At 31.0% G+C, this 24,925-nt stretch overlaps 1 protein-coding gene across 1 annotated transcript in view; it reads right to left on the reverse strand.

The window, feature by feature from the left end:
- Positions 1–7,913: 7,913 nt before the first annotated feature.
- LOC148308772 (uncharacterized) overlaps positions 7,914–24,925 on the reverse strand; it is a 38,746-nt gene continuing 21,734 nt past the window's right edge. Inside the window, exons 2-6 of the mRNA XM_088261141.1 lie at positions 23,272–23,423; positions 21,710–21,890; positions 14,410–14,658; positions 13,066–13,130; positions 7,914–8,607 (exon numbers count right to left, since the gene is read on the reverse strand). Of these exons, the coding sequence (XP_088117267.1) occupies positions 7,914–8,607; positions 13,066–13,130; positions 14,410–14,658; positions 21,710–21,890; positions 23,272–23,423 (1,341 nt within the window). The remainder of the gene's footprint in view (positions 8,608–13,065; positions 13,131–14,409; positions 14,659–21,709; positions 21,891–23,271; positions 23,424–24,925) is intronic.

Genomic DNA, 24,925 nt, shown 5'->3' on the forward strand with positions numbered 1-24,925 from the left:
TTATGTTAGCTGTCGGAACATAAAGTTGTAGCGTGCATATATCATTTTTTTTTTACCTTAATAACTGTTTTGATAACAGATGATCAACCAATAATGTCATAAACAATCGTTTGTTTTTTGTCTAATATTCAATGAAAACAAATTATTTTAATTTCTCTCATTATATCTAAAATTAACAGTCACCATTAACACATTTAAAATAGTATAGATTTACTTGCTATTGACTGAGAAGTACATATACATATATTTTATAAGGCTGAGTTTGAATTTTATTGTCATATTAAAAAGCAACAATAAAAAATGTTATATTCATCATAAGGCTCTTTTAAATAATTTATTTATTTATTTATTAAAAACAAAAAGTTTAATTTTGCTTTTTCAAAATTGAAAAAAAAAATACTTATTCGAAATTGAATTTTTTTATAGAGTATCCGCAATATTTTATATTCATATTTTTTTTAATTGACCATTTCATTACACAATTAATAGTTTGCTCCGTTTTTATTTAGTTGTAAAGAAAATATTTCCCGTTTCAAGTTGCAAGACATCTATTGATAATTTTTATTATAAAGAATGATTAAAGAAAATGACTTTCCAATGAAGGTGGTGGTTTTAGATGTATGATGGTATTTATCTCCGTGAGCAAATAAAGCTTTTTCAGATTCTGACAATAGATGTCGCTTTAAATTAACACCTTAAGAAAAAAGTAGTAAATGTTTAAGTAATTCATTATATTAAATTAATCCCTTTGTTATCATCATTTAAGAGCTCAAATTTACGTATTTACTTAAATTTGTGAAAATCAAAATAGCTTATTGTAGCGAAGTTATCTTTAATTTATTAAATTATATATAGTCTACTTTGCATTTTTTATAATTGTATAAAAAATATTGTCATGTATTTTAGCATTATTTTAATTCTAGAGAAACCTTCATCCCCAAATAATTCTCATTACCAGTAGTCGAATGAATCTCCAGAACATCCCTACAGATTGTTTCTACTTCAGGAATATAGAAAAAAATAAGAGTGTCGTCGTGCTGTTAATTATAGATACAGTCAAGTATATAGAACAAGAAGACGCCTCCTTCTTAATATATGGAATGACCAAATATATAAGTGTGGTCCTCTTTAGACCCTGTAATCATCGTTGGTCAGGACCGGGAGGAATGGAGGCAAATTGTGCAACAGCGTATCCTTGAATCGTTTAATCCCTCGATGAGGAAGTTGTTTGATTTGTGCTTTTATCTAACTTGCTTGATTTTAATTTAGCGGCACCTTTCTGCCAAAATATAATCACACAAGATTCTAGAGCCTGGTCTTTTGACTATAATACAAAACTTAATAAAACTTGATAAAATTATCTGCACTACTGTGTATGATCGTCTTTCTTCAATTGAATCCATTGGATTGGGTGTAGCATGACAACTTTTAGACGATTACAAGGTACTATTATATGTCACTTCTTACTATCCCTATCTCTTATAGCTTCTATTTGGCATCTCATTTATGGAGTTTGCTGACGAAAATAATTTTTTGTTGGCCTGTACAATTAATACGTAGACATAATTTAGAAGTGACATGTCTAGGTCCCCTTCAATGTATCCATCAATGTACCTTGCCGACGCACACACTTACCCAAATTGTGTTCCCATTTTTGATAACAGTCCTGGAACTCTTCTTTTGTGATGTCCTTCAGTTCTTTCGTCGCATTTGCCTTAATCTCGGGAATCATCTAAAATTTTCTTCGTTTCAAAGGTTTTTTGAGTTCAGAGAACAAGAAGATGTCATAAGGAGTGAGATCAGTAGAATATGGTGGGTGGGGAAGAATAGTGAACGAGTGTTCGGCCAAAAACTCACGAGCTCTGAAACCTGAATAGGCTGAAGATGATAAAACAATAACGTCACGACAGCGCTACAGTTCATTCAGGTTTCAGGAGTCGTGAGTTTTTGGCCAATAAGTCGATGACTGTTCTTTATCCATAATAATATACATTTAGAAAAATAAGCACTAAAATGTTATGCATACCTTGTTGATGAGGACAGCATGCTTGAACGAATTTGTGATATTTTGTTAAATATTTTTGCCTCTTAGTGTATCCAACGTTTGTTTCACTTTTTGTTGTAAAATTTTAATGCTTCAGTTTGTATTATTAAAAAAGAAATGATCATGATATATATTCCGTTTACAAGTGGTGATATTGTATCCCACCCCATTATTTCATATCATTTTAGTCTATGAAACATCACAAATATTAATATTACGTACTGTTTTAAGTATCATCTATCATTCGTAAAACAATTAACTTATTTCGATAATTAAGTGATAGTCGTTGAAAAAGAGACCAATCAATAACGTTCGACTGGCGATCTATTAAAGAACCTTTACCGCTAAGATTCTTGAATTATTCCCATAAATTTTTATCGTATTCGATTATGCAAATTATAATTATTTAACGATGTACGTTTGCAAACAAATAAAATACATATATAAAAATTCTTCAAATAGAATTTGACTTGTACGACATTTGTTGAATAATAATAATAGACATAATAACCGTTTATGCAAATACTTTTTTGTCGTTTTGTCGGCGAGTTTAATACACAAGTCGATGAATAATTGAATAAGTGAAGAGAAAGTAAAAAACGCCTAAAATGTATGTATTCATCTCATTCTCAAATGTAAACATGTTGTGACGAGATGACACTTTCTATTAGATTTTTGAATCGCACATTCATAACTCTATATTGATAATACAATAAACTAATACGGAAATATTTATCTATGTATTATCGATATGGTATTTCGTCAGTTTTCATTGTAAAAGTGTAAGCGGAAGTCGGATCACCTAACTCTCGGGTGGCTAAACCGTGGCGCATGCACCAAAAGTGCAGAATTGCATCCTTGCACCCGCCTAGTTTTTATATAGGTGGCACAAAATGAATCACCCTATCGAGAGATGTTATAATTTCTGCAAATGGCGTCATGCGTCAATCATATTTGAGATTTGTGAACAGATAGCTGCAGTACACAAAAAAATTTTGATTGTGTCCAAAACCTTAAACCGATCGTCTGATATTTTCAAACAAAAAGTTTTTTTATAAATTTCTTTAATTATTTACAATTTTTTTGTGTCCAAATACCTGTTCTGGATTATCTCCAATTGTAGGATATTTATTTGTCAATAATGGGTAGAATTGGTGAATGTTACACGTGTGTAAAGTGTTCACTTAAACCAGCCTATGACGGTCGTCAGCCCTGTTAATGCCCAGACTTCCATATTCTTCTTCATCTTTGATGAGATGTCAAAAAATAATATGGGAACAAATGTGTTCAACGAACTTGAATTGGTAGCCACTTGACGGATATCATCTTTTCCACACAAAAAAAAATTGTTAAGGTCCAAATAACAATTTTCATCACCCTAATTTTTTATTTCTTACTTAATAAAAAATAATCAATAATGGACAGAATGGTGAACTTTACCTCACTATTAAAATTGATCACTTAAGTCAGCCAAATGCCACGTTATAAGTGCTAGGGTGCTCAGACTCCATCTTATTTCATATTTAAAATAAGATGTAAATAAAGTTAAAAAAAGTATAGTTGAAACACCTCGAGTTGAGACACCTGCTATATTGACATATCGCTCACTCTTTTCAAGAACGTCATAAATAAAAAAACTTTATTTTTCAGGAGATCGTTTTTAAAGTTTAAAAATATAATAAAATGTATTAAAAATAAATATTAAGCCATTTTTTGATTTTTTCACTGTGTCACAGATTTTTTTAACTAAAACCTGAAGATTTTTTCTCCATTTAAAAAACATTTCGTACATTTAAAAAAATAATTAAATAATACCTTTTCTTCAAAATGCAAAAACAACACTTTCTGCCCTTTTGCGGGTAAATATTAAGTTAAAAATATTCCGCTTTTGCTGGGATATAGTAAATTTTTTGGGCCTTGAAAAAAACATGCACAACTGAAAATAGACGATTTTTGAATTATGACGTTCTTGAAAGGAGTGAGCGATATCATCCGTAGGGTGAATAATGCAATGCCTGAAAAATATAATCAATTGATGATGTTTGGAATATGAATTACGAATATGAATATTAAGAGTTTTTTTGTCGCTTGAACCGTCTCGATATATAGTGTCTGCATCTTAAAGTCATAAATTGCATATCACTGACCTCAGTTATGTAGAGATGGAATGGAAACCAGTTTCTAGGACTTTCTCCCTTGGTAACTTTCGTTACGTAGAAGCCGTTCATGTTATGAGAACTCTTCAAAATCTCTCAATGTGACCATTGCCTCTTAAGTAGAAAATGGAGGAAATGTTTTGTGTCTGAATTTACTATCAAATGCATTTGAGTACTTTTGTTGCGTATAATGCTTTTTCGTGTATACCAGGGCTTTTTAAGTAAAGACATATTTTTAACAGTATTTTAGAGTCGTATTTGCGATGTGAATGCGTTTTTAAAAGCGGTATATATATATATATATATATATATATATATATATATATATATATATATATATATATATATATATATATATATATATATATATATAATATATATATATATGTATATATATATATATATATATATATATATATATATATATATATATATATATATATATATATATATATATATATATATATATATATATATATATATATATATATATATATATATATATATATATATACATATTTTTATTTGTTTATACAAACGAGTCTCATTTTTTAGTGAATAGTAGGTATAAACTTTTTCCTGCGTCAAATTTTGAAACGACGATGGATATTTAAATTAATATTGATAAGTATTCATTTGAGGTTTTAATTTTTTTTAATTCAAAAGAAGCTGCAAGCAATAAAGATAATATCATATTAAAGTAGGTACAATATAATAAATAAAATTACAACATTTTGAGTGTGTCCAAATACTTGTTCACAAAATCTTCCAAGAATTTGAGTAGTGTGGTTGTCAATAATGGGTAGAATTGGTGAATGTTACACGTGTGTAAAGTGATCACTTAAACCAGCCTATGACGGTCGTAAGCCCCGTAAATGCCCAGACTTCCATATTCTTCTTCATTTTTGATGAGATGTCAAAAAATAATATAAATAAAATTAAAAAAAAAAACATTGTTTCCCAATAATTTTTATTCAAAAATCTGTACAAATTTCTATTACTAGTTAAAAATTAACTTATATTATTTGTTAAATAAAAAAAACGACAAGAGTATGATATAAATATTATTTTTTAAATACAAAAGTAAATTAATATCAAAAGTTTTGAGCTTCAGATGAAATTCGAAAAATCAGATCAGGAATTAATACGAATTCTAATTCAAGAATCCGTTGGTAGAGAAAATATATAAAAAAATTAAAATATTTTAGTCTTCGTGTCTTTTCATAGTTTATAAAATTTCTAATAATACCTACTTAACTATATATTAAAAAATTAAATTGTATTTCTATCAATTTGAGCAAGATAGCTGCGATAGATGTGAAATTGGCTACAACAAATGAATTATTTATAACGGAATATGAAACATTTTTACAAACAAATAAAAACAGTGAGAAATTAAATAAATATTTTTCCATGATTTTTATTATTTAAGTCGGTACGGAAACGGCCAAAATAATTACGACCATTTTTAGCTTTTTCAATAAACCAATTAAACAATTGTATTAAAATTAATTTTAAAAATCTTACCTCTGGGGTAGAACTATACTAGAATGACTAAATTATCCCTATTTAAAATATTTAATAAAATAAAAATCTAAGCAATCGTTGAATTCATATAAATTATTTTTATTTTCTACGTATATATGATATTTTTTTAGGTTCCATACTCATGGAGTAATGGAAGATTGGTTTCCAAAATAAATTATTAAATTATATTATTCACATGGGTATTGAAAATTTAAGTTACATATTTTGTATGCTATGTTAGAAGTAATGACAGTAGTTTGTAAAGCAAATTACAACCTACGTCTGAAAACTATTTTATGGCTATCATCAATGTATTTATATGGAAAATACCACTGTATAAAATTACCAGATATTAAAACAAGAATCCTCACTGCACATAAACTAGTATTATTTATTTATTAAATTGATATCTTAGAGGGAAAAAATACTAATTACGACTTTTTGAGGTTTCACTTATCGATGCGTAAATCAATACATTTATTACAATAATCAAAGTGCCAAAGTTTGACGTCTTTTTACATACAACGTGGAAACACGAATCATGATTAGACACATATTTCAGTGCACGAAAATGTTTATACCATCCAATCTATGAAAAAATCTAAAACCAGACCATCAATCCATACTTTTATAAAGGAAAATGTCAAGTGTCCAAAAAAAAAGATGTGTGTGATAGATGTTAGAATGGTGATATAATAATATGGCTGAGATAAACATTATCGATAAATTTAAGAGAAGTGTGTTAGATGGTTTGGACAAGTGAATCGAACGAGTGAAGAAAGAACAGTCAAAAGGTTGGAATAATGGGAACGTATGTATAAGGAGAAACATGAATGTGAAAGAAGTGAAGACTGTTTGCAAATACAGATTGGTCTGGCGTTCCATTTTATCTACCTATCCCTGTAAGTAATAATAATTTATTTTTATATATTTTTTAAAATGTACAAAAGGTGTTAAGTACTTGTCTTTTTTAGAAATATTTTTAAGTTATTACTTAGATAAGCAATACGATACATTTAATAATCGAAGAAAAATCAAGATGACTTTAAAATACTTATCTCCTGGAAAATTTACAAAATTCTTATTAGTACGTTTTCCCTCCAAGGCATAGATATATGTAGGTATTTCTTTCAGAGACTTCTATCTTTGTTTTCGTAACCTTATTTTGAAATAATAACCTGTCTTAAAATAGAATTATATACGAAAATATTTACAGTAGTATTATTTAAATATAAATATTAATGAATAACGTGTCCTATTTCGCAGCTTTGAAAAAGATATTTGATCGCTTAACGATACAATGAAGTCATCTGCTTCAAATTAGGTGTCTCGTTCATAGTTTTCTCTTCCATTTTGACTTTTACCATTGGACGTAGTTGGCATAATTACCTGCAAGAGGAACGAAGTTAGATATTTGATCATAAATTATTTTTTTGTAAGTAATCGAAAGCAATAGAAAAAAGAAAGGCATTTTTGTTAAAAGTATTTCTTTAAATTCCTGAAATTTTTAAAAAATATTAATAAATACCATATTATGAAACTAACATTCCAAATATATTGTAATAAATAGGTTAATAATTATAAATAAAATAAAAAAGTGTTAATAATAAATACATAGGTTAATTTAATTACGAATAGTAAATTTACTAACATAATAATTATTTACATTTTTGCTAGTTTTTAAAAAATTCAATACTCAAGAAAATAACTCAAATGTTAATAAACCATTAAAAATAACTTTTTTTTTCTAAAGAAGGTTTTAGACAGAAAACCCCATTTATACAATATGTTCTTATACAGGGCAGGTTCACATTCAATGAAATATATATGTATATTTATATAATTAGTATATAAGGAAATCGGACACATGGAAAGGGGAATATCAATAACAAGGGGGGATAAAAAGAAATAAATGTAGTCGGTAAGCAGAAACCTGAAAAGACGGGTAATTGGTTGTCATTTATAATCATTACGGTAAGAATAATGACGCTAGAGATTAATGTTTTCAGGGGTATGAAGGCAGGCCAAAATAGTAAAAGTAAGTAGTCACAGTATTTGTAATAGAGCGAGGTAAGAATACCAAGAAGTACCAAAGTTTTGTCAATGAGTAAGCAAGAAAAATGATATTCTCCAGATGGCGGTGGAGATATTTGTTACCTTGTAAAATACTATGGTCAGTCGGTCAGTCAAACGTTAGTAGTTTTGTCTGTGAGTTTAATTATTCGGTTTCCTCTCAGTTCGTAGGATATAGATTTTTCGACACCGGTGACTACTGCTCGCGGGCTTCCGGACGAATTTTCGGTCACAATCTCTTCTGGCGTCGTCGAAGTAGTTTCAATTGCTTCTTCATTTTCAGTTTCTCTTCCTCGATTGATCGCTTCTTTCATGTATTCTATTTGTTGGAACAAACTTATCGGCTCTAAAGATCTTCCTCTATCCGATCGTTCAAGTTTGTTCAATTTGTCTAAGTTGTCGTTAACTTTGCTCAGTTTCACGGGATCCAATCCGCCTTTTTTCTTGTATGTTTTGAAAACGGGAGAATGGGAAACTTTGCCAGATTTGTAGGTGGAAAAGAAAGTATTGGATGCTGCGGCCTGAGGATATTCTCCCAAGAGACTGTCGACCATGGATTGGAGTTTTGAATTTGTGGAGCCGAGGTCTTGAGTTGACGGAAGATAAGAATCCGATGGGCCCGAGACTCCGGAAGGGATATTCAATGGTTTGAATGCTGGAAGATCATTTCTGGAGTAGGAAGAGAATGAGTTGAAGTTGTTGGGGACAGGCGGTGGAGGGTGAAGGAGAGTGTCTGTGTAAGATGGTCCTGACGGACCGGATATTGCGGAAGTTGAAGAGTGAGAGTGCGATGCGGGGGCAGTTGGTTGTGTGTCGTAGGTCGGTTGGTTCCCTAAGATGTCTTTCAGTGCATGCATTGCGCTTGTAACGAATGATTGAGGGGGTCCTGCAGAAGCTGTGTGACTATCCGGTGGTCCATAGTTCGTGTCGAATGGCTTCAGCAAGAAGATTCCCGCCAGCGGACTTGGTTGATGCTTTCCTATGAGGAAGGGCACAACACTACAGTAACACATGTAACATTTTTCTCGTCTCAAGTCGTGTCAAGTAAAAATGATTAAAATAAAATAATAAAAAATATTTCCACGATTTTTTAAATGTAAAATGAAGTTCGGAGAATGTTCAATAAAATAATATGTAATTTCTGCACGAGGTGTTTTTTTGTGTCGATTTAAACAAATATCCGCTCTCATAAACGGTACTTTCTCTTCCAAAGGTCATCTTAAAAGTGCATTCACACACGTCTAAAAACATACAATCATACTTTTCGATATTAGTGGAATTCGTGAAACTACCGGATATAATTAATAAAAATATAACTAATTTTATAATCCGTTTCATATTATATTTTTATCAAAATAACTACGACAAAAAGTGTACCTACATCATAACAAAACCATAATGAATATTTACATTAATCCTACAATGGTTGTAACAAACCACAAAACAAAACCCACTACACAAATAATAAAAATAATCATCAGTAAGAATTCAAACCTCCGAGTTATTTTTCGATTCGACGAAATTTGACTGCACTAACATCCGCTACTAATTAAATAGTTTTTCCTCTGAAATTTCTAATTCAATTTCAATAACACACGGAAAGAGTAAAAGCGTGCGTTTTAGTTGAATAAATTAGCTACCTAAGAAAGGCGCTCAATATCCGCCTTTTGATTAGGTTGTCTTACATAATTCGTGTCTGATTGAATTATTTGTTCGGTCGGAACAGACTTGGCTGTAGGTGAGAATGTTTCGTGAAGTTCAAGGGTATTGTTTCCCAGTTATGAACAATGGTTATTTCGTTTGCAATGTTCTAAGTATTTAATACTTATAAAAAATACATATTTGTAGATACCATATTAAAAGATTTGAGATAAATCGGAATGTTACCAAAAAACATTACTGCGGGTTAGTTTTAACACATAACAATACTTTTATTTATTCCCTCATTTGAATATCATAATTTAATATATTTCTTACGTAAATTTCTTAGTAATTAATCTTTGAAATTTACATACAAAAAACTAACTAAGTAACTAGCTATCACGCAGCTTTTCCGCAGGGTAGGCAGAGAGAATAAAATATCCCCACGAATCTGTCTTTGTAAACAATTTTTGCCTCTTCCACATTCATGCATCTCCTCATACATACCCACCGATTACTCCGACTGCAGACCTTGTTACTTGATAACCACTTAAGTAAATACTATAACATGGCAAGGTTTCCTCGGTCTTCTACTGATTCTATTTCCAACTACATTCTCCTGAGTAAGTTTAACTTTCTTACAACTAGGCATTAAAAATCCTTCAAAACTGTTGTCAGAGATTAAATATGAAAAAAATCCACAATTTAAGCTTAAATAATACTGCATAAATTCATTAAATTGATTTTGCTTGTTTAAATGTTAAAAGAGGTAAATATTTGTAAATTTATAAACACACACATACACATTAATGAAATTATGCACATATTTATAATACATATGTGGGTGGCGTGGGTATAATATCACTCTTAAATCTTTGTTTCCAAAAGAAAGTCAATGTATTTTTTGTTGTTATATCCTAATACTGGTGATATATCCTATTTTGCAATGGAGACAATGCCATGACCTAGAAAGTGACCGCACTGAAGCGAGAAACTTGCGTCACGTGACCATAGCACAGAAACAGAACTTTTGATTTCAGTTTTAAAACCGGACGAACAGTTGAACGAGCGCTCATCACCCGCGGAACATGTTTGCATATGAATGATGTCTAAACTAGAAAAGGTGTAAAAAAACACATATGCTGGTTTTTACACTTTTTTTCATATTGTTTACAAAACAACTAGTTGTTCCATTCCTAAGGGTTTAACTTGCAGTCTGGATTACATATACTTTCACAAGATGAAATAATGAAGGATGAAAGCAGAGTGAACGCCGTTGAAATGCGTTACTTCAGACGAATGTCTGGATTATCATTGTATGAATTTTAAACGAAGATGTAAGAAAGGAATGTAAGTCGGAACTAGCTACAATTGCAAAGATTAAGAAAAGTTCTTTAACCTGTCCGGGAGTATGGACGTAAATGAACGTCAGACAGAATTTTGCTGAAAGGAGTATCGACGTTAATGAACGTCGAAGTCCGTCTGTCAGTTAGTATGATGTAACTTGTATTGCAAAGACTTGTGTGGATATTTGTGTGTAATTTTGTCAAAATTGAAGAATATTTTGAATAGGTGTTTTTTTAATCAAATTATTTTAACATAATTTCTATCTTCATAATACATCGATTTAATGAAAAAAAAATTCATGTAAAAAGAACCCACTTCCCAGAGAAAGTCGGACAAGAATTTTTGTACTCCCGGAAAGGTTAAGGCAGTTTGGACGACAAATTCCTATATTTTTTTATAGTACGAATCGACAAACGTTAAAATGGAAATATCTTTATGTTAAAATGGAAGTATCTTTAGCAATAGGCGTTCAGAAGTAATGGTATAGTACAGCTATATTTCGTAGTTTATGTGTTTGTTATCTAGTGGGTGATCTGATTCATCAGATCAATACATGTTAAATATTTTAATTATTTTTAATTATGGTATTATACATGCATTACGAAATTTCTATGTCACGAAAGTTCTCTAAAATTTTTGAAAAATATCATAAAAGATTTAAAAAGTATTAGTGATTTTTACCGTGCAATGCCGGTGTCAATGTGTGCAATGTCGTATGTGTTCTATTTGCAAAACGAGTACATTTCTACTGCGTGAATATGACCTACAAAAGTGACAACAGTTTATAACTGGATTATTTTATCTAGTATTCAAAGAGGTATTTTAATGGTATCTCAATCAAATATTTTCACTAACTTCACAGGTTGTTTTTGACGTCATTCAATTAAAACGTAGTAGAATAAACAAAACACCTCAAAGAAATTGTCTGAGTTTTACAGTCTATTAACGAACAAAAAAAAACTAAAATACACCAAATATTTGGAGTTTATCGTGCATTGTTATGCATTTATTTCCTTTAAAACCCTTCAAATTTTTTTCATGAATTCATTCAGCAGTCACTTTGTGGCAAAACCTTTTCAATTTTAATTTTAATTTTACTTGGGAAAGAAACCATTAATTTATTCGTGAAATTAAAAAAAAACACGAGAAATTATATTATAATTTATTTTTACAAAGATCTAATGACTATCCCCTCTTCGCTTAGTAGCTACTTCCATCCAAAGAAAATAGCCTTCTTCATTTCACAGGCAGTGATCATAATAACGAATTTATTATAAATCAAATCATTGTTTTTAACGACAAGCTGACAGTTGACACACTTTCATCTCTTTTGAATTCAACTTCAACATAGCCACAGCTGATCACCTTGCATTCATTCATTATTCACCTTTGTCCCTAAGTTTACAGGACTTCCGCATAAGAAGCCAGTAATGAATGTCGTCAGCACTATAGAGCAATGAACTCGAACAATGAACATCAAGTAGAGATCACAAGAAAACTAGGTGAGATTTCATATAATGGCATATTCATGTTGAACCTCCGATTAATTGCTTAAAGATCGCGTTGTGCAGCGTTATGTAGTTTTTGCTGATTTACATATCTAGCTGTTATTCAAATGTATGAGCAATTTCTGTTATTTTCTAGCAATTAAGAATTGTTTAAAATAATCTTTATTATTTTATGACAATCTCATTAAAACCCATGTTATAAAATCCACAGAATGATCTAGTTACTAGTTTTCTTTTATCGTGAGATAACGACATTACATACTTCACATAATACAAATCACGCATTTTTGAATGTCAAAGCTTGCTGAATAAGATTTTGCTTACTAAAAATTAAATCTTTAACTTATAATTAATTCAGTTGGCTTGGCCATGTACTCCGCATGCCTCCAGAGAGCCTTTATCAAGCTTGCCTCTTTTACAAGGCATCAGGTTTGCGCCGCTCAGGACGACCACTGCTGACAATTCGTCGGCAGTTCTCGTATGAATTTCGGGACGCGGACTTGACTTGGGAGGATGCAAGGGAGCTGGTAGCCTACAGAAAGGCTTTAAGACAGTTTGTGGACTGCATATGGTCCACATAGTAAGCAGATATGAAATTCGAAAACAGCCTTTGTGAAATACCTTTTTAAGGGCTTTTTTCAAAGTCTGACTCTAGCGGATAATTCACAAACCATTTATCAGCTAAGGGTTTGTGTATCCAATATATTAAAGTTGGTATTAGGTTTTACCTTCAAGAGGAGCTGTGTATTTACTGGGAGGTCCGTATATAGCATTGTACGATGTCTGGGGAGGTCCATAGAAGGAATGGGCAGACGGCGCTGTTGGCAGTTCGTACTGTGCCACGTGGGATTGCTGGTAATGCCCAGAAGAAACACTCGGAGGTCCGTAACTAGATGCTGGTGCTGAAATAATTCACAGCTATTTTTGGAAACATTTTAAAAATAAACATTACATATCGTGATAACGCTGAAAATGTATCAGCAATAATATAAAAAAACTGTTTTTGAACAGGCCTCAGACAAGTAAATACTAAAAACTGGCCGCATTTTTGGAATACATATTATTTTAAATCGTGCATTTTTAAAGAAAAACTAAATGAATATGCATAATATGAATGATGAATAATTAAAGCGTAAAAGGAAAAATTATATCATGAAAAACAGTAAATGCATGGGAATCTATTATAAAAAATGTTCTCACATTAAGAGACATAGATCTCCGATATTTGAGATATCTCTAGCTTCAAAAGGTATTGTCAAAAAAAAAACAATTACTTTTTCTCTAAATTAATAAAATCATCAAAAGCGGGGTTTCGATATCCCCAAAACTATTTTTTACATGTTGTATACAATGAAACAAGAGCACTGTATTTTTTCTCATTCAAAAGATGGGTTTCCGAACATTTCTCTACAAATAAGTAACTTTATAAACTTCCCACAAACGATGTTTTCTTGGAATAAAATCCGCCATTTTCAACTGAGTAAAATAAATATTTTACTTTTAATAAGTCGAACACGTGTTATAGACTCAAAATCAAAGCATACTGCAACATCTGTCATTACAGTATTCTCAGATGTAACGAACAAAATTAGCCAAAAATATTCTTTAAAAGGGCCGAATTACATTTTTTAAAGCCTCCACTCGTTTAAGAGTGATTTTGGCGCTTACAAACAAAATACATTGTAATAATAAAAAAAAGTTTATAAGAGGAGATAGAGAAGAGATAGAGAAGAGATAAAATAAAAATAACAATAACTAACATTGAAATCACATTGAGAAATCACCCAATATTTACCAGTTATACCATATAAGGTTGATAATTAACAGTTTTTAATTACTTTAGTCTGCCTCCGTAGTGTAATGGTCAGCGGATACTGGAGGTCCCGGGTTCGATTCCCAAGGGAAGTGAAAATAAATATTCGTAGTTTTTACAATCTAATATTTACTAAAAATGACCCAGCGGTGCAGTGCCCTATGCACCATTGGGGTACGGATAAGGGTTTAAGAAATGAATAAAAAAATTATATTTTCCAGGAGAACATAAACAAAACTCACCGCTTGGAGCAGAGTGCACAACCGGTGAAGAAACGTGAACTGACGTCTCATGATGCACGACCGGTGCCCTGTGCTTCTTGGGTGGTGCCAACCAAGCGTTGTTCACTAGATGTCTTCCGAGGTTGGACACGGCTTCTCCCTTGACGCTGACAAGCTTTCCCACTCCTGAAGCGAGGGCTCCTCCTCCCCTGATCAGCTGTCCCTTTATGATGGTAGCCCCTCCGACTATGGCTTTGACAGCTTCGAACAGTGTGCCCAAAATGGACTTCTTCAAGGACCAGAAGTCAAATCCTTTGGAGTGGTATGTCTGAATCCAACCATATACAAATTTTATTATACATTGATTCAGCTGTTGATTTATTTTGTAAATTAAAAGCATTTTCAACTTTGTGGTATGGTAATATTACACTCTTCTTATCATTCATCGTTCACTTTATGTAATACCACTTTAATAAGCACTAATTCGTGACTACCGGTTTTGTAAGAATCATTCCATCATCAAGTCATTAAATTTTTTTTTTTTTTTTCAATTTATTTTATTTTAATTCAATTTAAATTGAAAGACCGTAATAATTTCATTTTAATGACCTGACGATGGAATAATTATTCCGATACCGGTAGTCACGAATTAGTGTTTATTAAAGTGGTATTACGTAAAGTGAACGATGGATGATAAGGACATGTTGAGTATTTAATAAAAATATTTGTATTATACCACTTATTGAGTTTAATTTCATTTTATACAAGTTTCGAAAACTGCAGATGTTTTCATCGACAGGTGATTACAAAACTAAAGAGCAAAACAATTTTTCAGCTGAATACTTTGTTTGCTCTAGAGTTTTGAAAATAGTCGTGTAAAATGTAATAAAACTCAAAAAGTGGAATAATACAAGTGTTTAAATATTAAAACAATTAACAAATTGATTAAATTATTATAATTTTGTTTTGTAACTAGTTATTATAGCAGTTTTAGAAAGCAATATCCTCAAATGCAGTCAAGTAAGAGCTAGAGCTATTTAAAACATGCTATTTACAACGTAACATATTTATATTATTTTTTGACATCTCATCAAAGATGAAGAAGAAAATGGAAGTCTGGGCATTTACGGGGCTGACGACCGTCATAGGCTGGTTTAAGTGATCACTTTACACACGTATAACATTCACCAATTCTACCCATTATTAAAATAATATGAAAATAACTCCTGTAATTGGAGATAATCCAGATTTTGTGAACAAGTATTTGGACCCACTCAAAATGTCGTAAATAATATATTTATGCTATTTACAACATAAAATATATTATATAGTATCTCTCATCATTGCACATTTCTAATAAAGCTCATATAATTTCACATATCTTAAGATATTTACGTCCTTCTTTTCCTTGTTAATTAAAATTCTGTAGAAAGGATTTCTTACATTAGCATAATATGCATATTCCAACTAATATGATTGCATTTTTAATATTTGCTATAAAGCATAAATTAGATATTTTAAAGCATTTGAAGTGCATGAAATATCTGATATTACACAATTTAACGGTCTCTGTTAATGGTGAGATGAACAAGTTTACCTTTCACTTAACTCTTAAATATCGTTAAGAAATAACACATATATCATCAAACGCCCCAGTTTTTCGTTCACAGAGAAAAAAATGACTACTACCTGTATTTTAATATTACACAATATTTATATCTCTTCTTTTTTGATATCTGGATATGAAATCCAAATTGACCTTTTTACTATTAATTGCATTATATATTTTTTTGTATTTACTTATCAATTGCTTAACCATAAAGATACAAATACATATCGATTTTCAATCAGCTGGTAATTTTCCTGGTATGTAAACATTTAATTTCTTCAACTCACTTTCTACGTAAAGCAACAAATTATGTTCAACAACAAAGTATCAACTCCCTTACAGACAAAAGGTTAAAGTATACGGCTTAAAAAAATATATTTATTTTGAAATTTTCAAATGTTACGCATGTGCTAAAAAAGGTTTGCAACGTTAAATATTTGATGTAAATATAAAAAAATATATATTGATATGTGTAATAAAATTTCGTAATTTTACCAAAGTATTTACTAAGGGTTCCTTTTTATCCCGGCAGTATTTTTCATTTATTTGTTCAAAATAGCTATGGGTAATTTTATAATTCTTTTTAAATTGAAGTTGCATTTATTACTTACCCTGCATTATGTACAAGGTTAATAGATCATAAAGTGTAATTTTATTTCTTCTAACTTAAATAAAATTTCATTTTATTTTGATCTGTGTCGGGAATAGAAGGAAAAACAAGTGCTAATTAGAAACAATATCAGCATTTGTTCATTGATAAAAATTATACTGTCCTAGAAAACTGCATCACAAATCTGATTTGTCAAAGTTCACATTTAGTTATAAAAAATATTTTATAAATATTTCACATGGGAAAGCTCCATCAATTGTGCGGTGATTATAACTGCTATTATTACTAATCATATTATACAATAACTGAATACATATCGAATATAAAATCATATCAAATGCATGAAATTATGTTACATAATGTCGATATCCAGTATTGGCGTAGGTATCTATCTGTGTTGTGCAATGTGCAGTATAATTTTACAGGAGATCTATAAAAGTTGCGTAAAATTCTATAATTTGCAAACTTTTTCGTGAAATTATCATAATATTAACGATACTTTTATTATATATGAGGAAAAAACTATAGTTAGGTCCACAACATTATGGGTGTGTCCAAATCCTTGTTCACAAATCTGGGTTTCTCCAATAAGGAGTTATTCATAAATTTAAAGTATAAAGAAAAAGTCAAATAAGCTGAAAAAGAATATGGAAGTCTGGGTGTATGAATTATATCGCTCACTCCTTTCAACAACTTCACATATAAAAAAAACTAGATTTTTCTGGAGATCGTTTTTAAAGTTTAAAAATATAATACAATGTTTTAAAAATAAATATCAAGCCACTTATTGAAATTTTTACTGTGCAACAGATCTTTTTAGGTAAAACCTGAATGTTTTTTTTTCATTTGAAAAATATTTATTTTATTTAAAAAAATAATTAAACAATACATTTTCTTCAAAATGCAAAAACAACACTTTCTGCCCTGTAGCCGATAAATATAAGTTAAAAATATGCCGCTTTTGCTGGGATAAGGTACATTTTCTGGGCATTCCGAAAACATAAAACTGGAATTTGACGATTTTTGATATATGACGTTGTTGAAAGGAGTGAGCGATATGAGTTCCAAAAATTTGAGTAGTATGGTTGTCAATCATTGTTAGAGTGGTGAATGTGACACTGTATAAAGTGATAGCATAAACCAACCGAAGACGAGTTGTAAGCCATATAAATACAAAGACTTCCATATTTTCTTCATCTGTATCGAGATGTCAAAATCTATAATTAGGTGTTTGGTTTTTTGATCCTAAACAAATCGTTAGATGTATTAAACGCTGATATTCAATATATTTATGTCTTCATAATTTATCTGATGATTTCAGCAGAAGGCTTTTGCAATTAATACATTAATTATTCACAACTCCTTAGTGAGTAATTTATTCCGGTATATAAACTAGTATAATATTTCAGTTGACATAACTTTGACATTTCCTGGTACAACACGCAACTAAACTATTTTCTAAATTGCTAAGCAAGACCATTGATAATTTTACTTATACTAACAATTTGTCATCTTGTTACATCACAAAAGTACATAACCTACATAAAAATAGTAATATTGTCAGCATAAGTACAACTCAAATTACCCGGATAACATAAAGCAAATTTATTGGTTTGGTCATACATCTGCATTAATATATATTATGATAGATATTAGTACTTTAACAAAACTCACAAAAATAAATATATATAAATTTTTAAATGTTGTATAAGTTTTTTCTTCGTTACCTACAATAATTTGAAACTAATACCTTCTAGATATGTAGATTCTATTTACAACATTTTGAGTGTGTCCAAATACTTGTTCACAAAATCTGGATTATCTCCAATTACAGGAGTTATTTTCATATTATTTTTTGAAATCTCATCAAAGATGAAAAGAATATGGAAGTTTGGGCATTTACGGGGCTTACGACCGTCATAGGCTGGTTTAAGTGATCACTTTACACACGTGTAACATTCACCAATTCTACCCATTATTGACAACCACACTACTCAAATTCTTGGAAGTTCTATATATATATGAACCAATTTAGAAACCTTGTTCATGAATCACTAGAACTTCACTAGAGACATCTATTGGTGGGATGTAAAGAAGTTCTAGTGATTCATGAACAAGGTTTCTAAATTGGTTCATATATATATAGAACTTCCAAGAATTTGAGTAGTGTGGTTGTCAATAATGGGTAGAATTGGTGAATGTTACACGTGTGTAAAGTGATCACTTAAACCAGCCTGTGACGGTCGTAAGCCCCGTAAATGCCTAGACTTCCATATTCTTCTTCATCTTTGATGAGATGTCAAAAAATAATAGATTCTATTTCACGAAAAAAAAAGTACTCGTATATATTTCGCTTTATAAAACCCGTTTCTTTTCAATATAAGCTCATCGAATGCCTTTATTAATATTTGGAATTAATTGATGAACTTTTTTGAAATGCTGAATTGGATGGAAGTCTTTTATTCAAGCAAGCTAAATAATCGTGAACAATAGTATCAATTTTAGAAAAGAGATTGGTTCCATAAGAAAATGAACTTTTCAATTAATTTTGAAATATATATTTTTTAATTATCTATTTTTAAATTAGCAACTAAAATACAAGTGGCCGTTATTATGGTATATAAATTTTAGATTTTCTACGCCCACACATTAAATTTAAATATGTCAACATCGGGTAGCTGATCTTTCGTCATATAATTAATTTAATTGAAATATACCATTAAATAAGAGTAAAAATCATTCAATATTTGAAATTTACTGAAAAACTCATGAAGTCACGCGATTACAACTCGTATCGGGGCGTCTGTTTTTTAGTATAAAAGTTTGTGTATCAATTAACTATCACTTATTAATATAGTAATATATTAAAGATATTCAAACAAATTTCTCATTCTTTACAGACAAAAATCCTTAAGTTTATATACCAGTCAATGATTTGTTTTTATTTGAAAACGTATTTTATCTTTTTCCCGATTAATCTTTCAAAAACAACTCAATTTACTAAGCTTGATCCAATAAATTTTAATCTTTAAATGTGTTAACGAGTACCACTAATGCCTTTCAAGACACGTATTAATTTTAAGTAAAAACTTTAAGTTTTCAATAGACAATGATAGATAATTCATAGCCCGTTGAAAACTAAATAGATTTTTTATATAACACGGTATTCGTGATGTCTATGGCGTGATACGTATATCTATAAAAAAATGAGCGTAAATTCAATATGTTATTTTGAATACTTATATATCTACTTCACAAAAAAAGCGTATGAACATGTAACACTTCATTACCATTTTGCATGAAAGAATAATAAATTAAAATTTGCGTTTAATTTTTGTGTTCTATAAGTCTACATGCGATCCACATTGCTTTTTTTCATGATAATTAGCAATATACTGTGTAATCTAATTTTCTCCGTTTCAATGTGAATTCGAAAATCGTAGATGACTCGGAAATCCTGAATTGCGAAAATATGTTTTCCGTACGCAAACATAAAATTATTAGGCATCAATCAGTATACTTATTACAATACCGAGCATGTCATGTTTACTTGATTGATTGAGGATTGTGTAATAAAATAAATTACGTATAACTTGATATTAATATTGAAATATAAGACAAGGAAATAGATGAATAAAAGCTGAGTTGTCCATTAAAGGCAAAATCATATAAGGAATCTGATCAAATATTGATTTACACATGTCAAAACTTTCCAAGTTTTGTCTTGTCCATTTTTTGATCTCCTAAATTAATGTATTTTTTAGCCCTTGGCTTTTGGGTTGTTTTAAACTGTACAGTTTTTAGCCAGATGAGTTTTTTACTACAATATTATAATTCCTTTACAAACGTTTGTTACTTATTTGAGTGAAGTACTCTTTAGAGTGACTCAACGATTTGAAGGCTTCATGAGCTCAAGTACTCTCTTATGGCAGAGAAAGTCCAACAGAACTTTCTGATATATCTCTATATCAATATAAATATAAAACGCTTGTATAAGACCATTTTTTTAGTTCATTAATTTATATGCGTCTATAGATGTTCTCGTCAACAAGTTAAAATAAAATCTGATTTTTAACATATCTGAGACATGACACCTTTTGATGAAAACATCTGTTGTTCTCGAAACTGGTCGTATTTACATTAACAAACTCAAAAACGTGGTCTTACTATACTACACATCACTAAAAAATACAATTAACAATAGTATACCGACACTGGGTTTTCGCATTCTGAGGGCCAATTTTAAAATACTACTACTACTACTACCATCACGCCGTTTCCCCGCAGGGGTAGGCAGAAAGGATGGAACGCCATACTCCTCTGTCCTGACATACGCTCCTCGTCTTCTTCACATCCATAAATCTAGTCATACATGCCCTCCGATTACGCAGACTTTTGACACCACCAGATTTTAGGTTCTGATTGATCTGATCGTGTCAAGTCTTTTCGGTCGTCCTCGTTCTGTTTTCCCGCTCACATTCGCCACATATATTTTCTAAGTCATTCTATCGTTATCCATTCGCTCCACATGTCCATACCACCCTAAAGAACTCTTCTTAATCTTTTCAATTACTCCTTGTTCAGCCTTACATTCCTTTCTTATTTCTTCGTTTTTAATTCTGTCATACAATGATTTTCCACACATTCGTCTGAGGGAGCCTTCCTTTGCCAGTTCTTTGTTCCCAAAAATCAATTATGTAAAACGTTACCTGGATTTAGAGAAAACTTATTGGGCCTTTAATTTTACGGATAACGAAATTTAAGGTTGAAACTTATAAATAGTCTTTTTAATAGATTTATATTATCCACTGACACTTCGTGATGGAATTGCATTTTTAATATATTATTAGATTAAAACCAATATTTTTAGCTTTTCCACATTATTTTTATTTGACCAGCGACCGGCAACGACGAAACCCGGTCGCTTGTCAAATAAAAATAAAGTGGAAAAGCTAAAAATATTGGTTTTAATATAATAATATATTAATCTAATAATAAATTAAAAATGCAATTCCATCACGAAGTGTCAGTGGATAATATAAATCTATTAATAATATATTATAAATAGTCTGTTTTTGGTTGGTGGTAGGTATTGCTTCTTAGCCATTAGTCCACATTACTATATATATTAAAACTTGATAAATCAATAAATATTTTTACCATTGGTGGGGGTCCATACTCGTAGCCATCATGCTCGTCGTGGCCTTTGGAGGAACTTCCAGCAAATAAACTGGACGCCGCAGCAGACGCTTGGCTGAAGGCTCCTATCTTGCCAGCTAATCCTGAAGTAAATTTCTTGGCAACTGATCCAAGAATATCTCCGGATCCTGATCGCTTTGTCCTTAAAAAAAATAAATTTAAATTTTAAAATTTAAAATAATAACCTGATGTACCCGTTTGTCCGCCTCCGTAGTGTAATGGTCAGCACGCTCGGCTACCATTCTGGAGGTCCCGGGTTCGATTCCCAAGGGGGGTAAAATAAATATAAGTGATTTTTTCACTGTCATATTTATTCAATATTACCCTGGACTGGTACCTGAAGCGGAGGGCTGATCACCTTTCCTTCATGTGTAAACGATCAAGATAACACTGCATTAATATGACACAGTGCCCTATGCACCATTGGGTGCGGATAAGGGTTTTATTATTACTTTATTATTAATGTACCCAGGGGAGTATATTTTTATCGATTATATAAACCAATAAAAATATAACAGGATAACTGTACGATCGAGTGGATATGTATAACATTGAACTCTATCCATCCCATAGATAATAAAAGTAGAATTCAATCCAATCACCTTGTTTAATTTTGAATCTATTACCCAAAAATTTATAATGGAATTCTACCAACTGTCTGTAGTTACAATAAATCTACGATAATTATTTTGTAGTTTTCGCCTGAATGATTCTATAATTATTATCATAAATCCAACGATTAATCTGTCTGAGAAGATTTGTCGCCATTTTGATCAAGAAGATTACACCGCACTTGTCAGCTTTCCAAACCGCAAAGGCGGCGAGGGGAGGAGACTCGCATTGTGCCTATAAAATAACAATGATGATTTTTGCACTTAGAAAGGCAACGAACTTCTTTACCGTTTGAGTTAAAACGGAATGCAAAGAAATTATTGTCACGTATGACTCATGGGCAAAAAATTATGTCGGAAAAAGTGGATTTATTGTATTTTAGTTCTCTAACAGCGGTCGACAAATGAAAATGTAGATTTAAATTATTTCGTTTTTGCTGTTTTCAGTTATTCGTGTTTAATATTCATGAGAACTAGTTTATGTTGTTAAATACCATTGCCATTTTTAATCACCTGAATGCATGTGAACAGTTGTAAGCTTTAAGTGACGAATTTTTTTAACAAAAAACGAAATCAATCGTAAACGAGTAAAGGCATTTTTAAAACATCCATTCCTTTAAAAAAATGTGTTTATTTGGTAAATAATACATATTCATTTTATATTCCCTAGATTGGTGCTTGGAGCGAAGAATTGATCACCTTGCTTTCATACAATTAGGAGTCAACTTAATTAACTAAATATCACGCCGCTGGCCGCAGGGGTAGGCAGAGAGAATAGAACTCTCCACTACTCTGTTTTTCCCAACATCCTTTGCATCATTCATATTCATGCATCTCTTCATACATAACCGCCGATTATTTCGACTTAACCGACCGCTTTCAAGTATTAATATTCATTTAAATTATTATTACCGAATGATCTCTTCAGCAGCCAATCCCCCAGCCAGTTGGTCCAATTCTATTGGAGTCATCCTGGATATTCTTTCTAAGTCTAGAACAGGATTGTATATATTTTGTGTACTGCAGGTAACGGCGCCAACCAGGAACATGATACTGAATACCAACTGAAACAAAAAAAACTACGTTAACAACCAAACGCTTATATAGCAAAACCTCGATATACGTCACCAAGTTATACATAGAATATCTGGAAAATATAGTACTTGAGCTTTGAAACGACAATAAAAGAAGATATATGTCGGAGCCGGAAATTATCGAACAACTATTATCAATATTTATGCAGCTAAAGTGTGGTGGAGTGGAGCGACTGAACGCTGCTTTACCCTCCTTTTTTCTCCCACATAATGCATTCTAAAAACACTAAAGTAAATGTGTAAGAATGATTTACACGTAGCATGACCTTGCATTTATAAGCAGGGTGCAAAAAAGGGGAGAAAAACTTCGATATAAAGGGATAATTGGGAGGAGGGGGTGTCCGTTAAAGCCGATAGTCTTTTATATTTTTTAAAGACAAAGATTGGTGTGTTTGTTATTTACAAAAATACTTACAAAAAATCAATCCTATTTTTGTGAGCCTAAGCGGTTCATTTCTAAAAATAGGTATCAAATTGTGGTAGAGTGCTTTCGAACCCAGAAACTCTGACTCAAGAGTCCGCGACACTAACCACGGGACCACAACCTGACACATATAAAATAGGTTTAAAATAAATCAAAAGCCTTTTTTTAAAAAATATAATCTCTGTATTTAGATACAAATAAGCAATACAAAACACACACAAAATTATATTTATTGTCTTCGGACAATCGTCGTGAAGTGACGTTGCTTTTTGATATCGACGCGCTTGCTTTCGGTTATCCTGCGTTGAAAACGGAATCAAGTTTTGTTTGCGCTTTTGAAGTTTTGAGATATAATTTTTGATTATCGTGACCGCTAAAAATTGTTTACATGCGAACTTTGAATACATGTTTACTTGAATTGAATCATGTAAAATATAATTTAAATAGGACTTTTTTTTTACATTTGACAGGATATTTGTCAGTTATATGCATTAAGTCTGTTAAATAAACGTCCGTTATAACGAAGTTTAACTGTTTACATATAACGAGTTTTAACCATGAAAAAGTCGATTAATCAAAATATCTAACAGAAGCGATGATTTTGAAATGAGAACAAGTCGGTTATGAAGAAATCTAGTTTCTGATCGTTAGTATGAGTATATCACTGGAACAGGTTTATGAGAGTTATGACTTATTATATTGAATATATAGACCTATTCTAATTTTTTTTCTGAGGCAATTATTTTCATTCACAACATTTTCAGTGTCCAAATACTTGTTAAAAATCTGGGTTTTTTCAACGAAGTTATTTTTACATTTCTTTACATCTCAACAATAATGAAGTCTGGGTTTTTACACGGCTTATGACCTATCGTAAGCTGGTTAAGTGATTACTGTAACATACACCATTCTACCCATGATTGACGACCACACTACTCAAAATTTTGGAACTCCGAGATATATAATTAATCTTATGACACAGTACATATGAGTTCAAAAGAGCCATCTGTGTTGGATTGAGAAACCTTGTTATTATTAGAGATCCTTT

This window comes from Brachycentrus maculatus, unplaced genomic scaffold (genome assembly GCF_059751285.1).
Source record: "Brachycentrus maculatus isolate JH-2025_06_01 unplaced genomic scaffold, ASM5975128v1 h1tg000148l, whole genome shotgun sequence".
Lineage (NCBI taxonomy): Eukaryota > Metazoa > Arthropoda > Insecta > Trichoptera > Brachycentridae > Brachycentrus > Brachycentrus maculatus.